This window comes from Antrostomus carolinensis, unplaced genomic scaffold (genome assembly GCF_000700745.2).
Source record: "Antrostomus carolinensis isolate BGI_N321 unplaced genomic scaffold, ASM70074v2 scaffold34287, whole genome shotgun sequence".
NCBI lineage: Eukaryota > Metazoa > Chordata > Aves > Caprimulgiformes > Caprimulgidae > Antrostomus > Antrostomus carolinensis.
Window position 1 is genome coordinate 8,480 of NW_010327798.1, and position 1,729 is coordinate 10,208.

At 39.9% G+C, this 1,729-nt stretch overlaps 1 protein-coding gene across 1 annotated transcript; it reads right to left on the minus strand.

Moving 5' to 3' along the window:
* Window positions 1–178: 178 nt before the first annotated feature.
* On the minus strand, window positions 179–1,195 carry XCR1 (X-C motif chemokine receptor 1). The gene has a single exon (XM_010171986.1). The coding sequence runs from the start codon at window positions 1,193–1,195 to the stop codon at window positions 179–181; it is 1,017 nt and encodes a 338-aa protein (XP_010170288.1).
* Window positions 1,196–1,729: the final 534 nt, after the last annotated feature.

Genomic DNA, 1,729 nt, shown 5'->3' on the forward strand with positions numbered 1-1,729 from the left:
ATTCTCAGCTCTCCATCCCACTGCATATACATTTTTTAATTATTTTCCATATACAGCATGTTTGCAGAGTAAATTTGTGCACCTTTGTCAGGGAAGTGCCTCTAAGAATTAGAGATTATCCCTGCCTTTCAAAATCTGAAAATTCATCCAAGATTAGTGCTAACGGTTAGATCCCACTTCAGTAGATGGACGCATCTTCATAGTGGAATTTGCCTTGAGAGAAGGTCCTGGGGCTGGAGACTTGAGCGTTCCCACAGGGTAAATATTGACTGCATAGATGTAACAAATGGCTCTTGAACTTGACTCCAACAAATACATAGAGTACAGGGTTGAGGCAGCAGTGGGAGAAAGCAATTTTACGGCTGATGTAAAAGGCAAGGTTGGAGTCTTTTTCATACTGACAGGTAGGTGGTGGAAAAGTAATCAGAAAGCTGAGAATGTTGTAAGGTGCCCAGCTCAGGAAAAAAGCCACCACAATAATAAGGATGAGTTTCACAGTTCTGTGCTTTCTGCGAGATCTTGCTCCGAGCAGGATTATCAGTATCTTGAAGTAGCAGAATACGATAACCCCAAAGGAAAACAGGAAGAGTATGTTTCGCTGGTAGATGTCCACCTTTTTCCATTTCCAGTCAGCATAATCACAGGTCTTGTCCCCTTCCAAGTTTTCTTGCACGGTGGTGTGAATCACCTCAGGAACCACAATTAATATGCTAACAGTCCAAACAACCAAGCTCACCAGAAAAGCACAGCACTGAGTCTGAGATCTCCAAGTTGAGAGAGGGTTCACTACGTACAAGTACCGCAGGATAGTCATGAGAGTCAAGAAGAAAACACCACTGTAGTAGCCGATGGAGAAAACAGCATTTGTTGCCTTGCAAAGGAACTCACCAAAAATCCACCCAAAGGACTGGTCCACTGCCCAGAAAGGCAGCATGCAGGAGAAGACTAAATCAGAGACACAGAGATTCATGATGAAGATGTTTGTTAAAGATGTAAGGTTTTCATATTTGAATAGGATCCATAACACTAGAGTGTTTCCTAGCAGGCTGAGCAAAAATGCCAGAGTGTAGAGGATAGTAGTGAGATGGGTGTAAAATACAAAATAGTCACCCATTTCACAGACATTGCTTTCGTTAAAAGAGTATTCATATGAGTAATTATAATCTGAATCAGGTAGATAATGTTCTTCATCCATTTGTCTGTGCAAACCTTGCGCTGTTCTCCAGCAGCTGCTTTGAAGAACTGCAACAATCAAACCAAAATTTTGATGAAAATCAATGCAATAACTAAACTCCTGTTGTGGAGGCTTCTGTTTTAAGAGACAAAAAGAAGCAGTGAAACCACTTTATTTGTCCTGGTTTTGTGAGAGAAAGGAGTTATTTCCTCTTATGACTAAAGCATGAACAGGTAAATATTAAAGATTTACCCCTAAAGCAACATCAAGATCTTAAATACTTAAGAATTCAGAAACTAAGACATTTCTAAACCAGTATGGTTGGTGACAACTGTTAATTATTAAGCTTCTACTACGTGAAGGTTGAGGGTGCATTTTTTTTTTAACGTAAGTGTCCCAGGTGCTAAGGCTTTCAAATCTGCTACTTTTTTAAAGTTTTCTGGAATGGTATCAAATTCTTAAACACTTCACCATATATATGATCCTTTGCCACCGAGCTTCAACACTGCAGAAACTTAAAAAGCTGAGCAATACCAGTATCAAGAAGTGTAGGTG